Source organism: Propithecus coquereli, unplaced genomic scaffold (assembly GCF_000956105.1).
Source record: "Propithecus coquereli isolate 6110/MARCELLA unplaced genomic scaffold, Pcoq_1.0 Scaffold380, whole genome shotgun sequence".
In the NCBI taxonomy this organism is placed as follows: Eukaryota; Metazoa; Chordata; class Mammalia; order Primates; family Indriidae; genus Propithecus; species Propithecus coquereli.
Genome location: NW_012149508.1, coordinates 825,808 through 828,570, shown reverse-complemented (window position 1 = coordinate 828,570; position 2,763 = coordinate 825,808). Strand labels below are relative to the sequence as shown.

At 32.8% G+C, this 2,763-nt stretch overlaps 1 protein-coding gene across 1 annotated transcript in view; it reads left to right on the top strand.

Moving 5' to 3' along the window:
* KLRF1 (killer cell lectin-like receptor subfamily F, member 1) overlaps nt 1-2,695 on the top strand; it is a 12,535-nt gene extending 9,840 nt beyond the window's left edge. Inside the window, exons 3-4 of the mRNA XM_012652150.1 lie at nt 2,042-2,181; nt 2,579-2,695. Of these exons, the coding sequence (XP_012507604.1) occupies nt 2,042-2,181; nt 2,579-2,695 (257 nt within the window). The remainder of the gene's footprint in view (nt 1-2,041; nt 2,182-2,578) is intronic.
* Nucleotides 2,696-2,763: the final 68 nt, after the last annotated feature.

The following is a 2,763-nucleotide window of genomic DNA, read 5'->3' as shown; positions in this document are numbered from 1 at the left end:
AAAGAAGGTTTGTATAGAAGTAACACCTCTTCTGTCATGAATTAGGTGATTTTAGCCTGATTGTATGTGGGTCTAGAAAAAAAATTAAGAAAATTTTTGATATGTCTTGAATGCATAAATATATGTAGATACTAGTCTATTTTATCATTTGCTACCGTAAATATATAGCGATCTATTATAAAAAGTTAAAGTGTATCAAAACTTAGGCAGGCACGCAAACACTCACAGACCATACATGGTGCCATTCATAGTCTAGTTATTAATCCCTTGTCAGATGGGTAGTTTGCAAATATTTTCTCACATTTTGTGGATTGTCTCTTCACTTTGTTGATTTTTTCCTTTGCTGTGCACAAGCTTTTTAATTTGGTGTGATTCCATGTGTCCAATTTTGCTTTGGTTGCCTGTGCTTTTAAGGTATTACTCAGGAAATATTTGTTCAGATCAATGTCCTGGAGCATTTCCCCAGTGTTTTTAGTAGTTACATAGTTTCAGGTCTTAGATTTAAGTCTTTAATCCATTTTTATTTGATTTTTATATATGGGGAGAAATAAGGGTCTAGTTCCATTCTTCTGCATATCGATATTCAGTTTTCTCAGCACCATTTACTGAAGAGACTGCCCTTTCCCCCACGTATATTCTTGGCAGCTTTGTAAAAAATGAGTTCACTATAGATTTGTGGATATGTTTCTGGGTTCTCTATTCTGTTCCATTGGTCTATGTGTCTGTTTTTATGCAATCTCATGGAGACAGAGAGTAAAATGATTACCAGAGTCTGGGAAGGGTAGTGGGAAGTGGGGGATAAAGTGGGGAGATTTAATGGGTACAAAAATGTAGTTATATAGTTAGATAGAATGAACAATATCTGCTAGCACAACAGAGTGACTGTAGTCAATAATAAGTTATGATATACTTTAGAATAACTAAAAGAGTGGGCTTGGAAAGTTTCTAACACAAAGAAATGATAAATGCTCGAGATGATGGACACCCCAATTGCCCTGATTTGATTATTACACATTGTAAATTGTCTTTCTGTATTAAAACATTACATGTATCTCATAAATATATAACTGTAATGTACCCATAATAATTAGAAATTTTTAAAAAGCCAGGTACGAAAGGGGATCATATTATATAATCTCATTTATATGATAGACCCATTATAGTCAACTCTGTAGAGACAGAAAGTAGACCAGTGGTTGTCAGTGCTGGGAGATCAGGAGTTAGGTAGTGACTGCTTAATGCTTATGAGGTTTCGTTTTTCAGTAATGAAAATGTTCTAGAATTAGATAGTAGTGATAGTTGTACAACATTGAGGATGTACTAAAAACCACTGTATTTGCGCTTTAAAATAGCTAAAATAGTGAATTTCATGTTATACGAATTTTACCTCAAAAAAAGAAAAAGAGAGGGATTATAATGGTCCACAAGTTAAAATAGTTACCTTGACCTGCCTGTGTAATTTTTTATATATACCTCACTTTTTCTCAGTTTTATGCCAAAAGTGTCGGTATTTTCCATTGAGAAGATCTAAATATAATTTTAATTTAGGAAAATTAAAGGGCTTGGTGATCTTGCAATTATGAAGAGATTGAAACTAAATTGTTATTAATCTTGGTATTATCTAGTAGCAAGAGGGAGAAGGGGATACAGACACAAAACTACAAGGAGAGAGATTTTAAAACTGTAAGTGGATAAATTTTAAGTAAGTGGTATAGATAATATTTTATCTAAAATCTCAAATAGCATTACTGAAATATATATTTTAATTTGTTCATATTATTTTAGTCAATTGACTAGATCCTGGCATTAAAAACATCCCTGTATGTCTAGGTTTTGCTTCATCTCACTAAATTAATTATCTTAAATTCCCATGAATTATCATTTGTGTTTTGGCCGCCTTGTGAGTCTGAACACTTTGCTATGAGTGATTTTATTATGGCTCCACTCTTCTTCATGTAACATGTAAGTATTGTTCTCACTGTCAATTTCAAGAAAGGCATATGTAATTTAATTTTATTTTGTTTTCTCCATTTCATTATAGTAGTATGCCCATCAGAATGGCTCAAATATCAAGGGAAGTGTTATTGGTTCTCTGCTGAGATGAAAACTTGGCGTGACAGTTATGTGTACTGTTTGGGAAGAAAATCTCATCTACTGATCATACAGGATCAACCCGAAATGGTATTAAATAATTGGTTTAGGATCATGGTTATGGCATTAGCTTTTATCCAGTTAAAAATGATTTTCCTCAAATATCTTCACATCCTTGAATTAAACCATCGTTTATCTTGATTACTGAATTTTGGGCACCTGATTTAATATTGTGCTAGAAGCAAGTGCCTCACTTCATTCATGCTAGACCTGACCCAAATACTTGTATTTAACTTGCAATTGTGTACGTGTGTGTGCATACTATACATATTATATACTGAGTGTATAATTAAGATATGAATTGGTTAGTATAAGAATCCTCATGTAGAGTGCTGGCTTTTCAATAAAATTCTAAAATCTTAGAATTATTAATATTTTCTGAATTAATATATTCTGTTGATTTAGTTACTCATTATTTACTCTTTAGGCTTTTATACAGAAAAACCTGAAACATTCAAACTATGTGTGGATTGGCCTTAACTTTACCTCCATGAAGAAGACCTGGACTTGGGTGGATGGTTCTCCATTAGATCCAGAGATGTGAGTCTTTACTAAAAGGCAACCTGACTATCTATTGTAGAATATGTCTTCAGAAAGTACCTCCATGTCCAC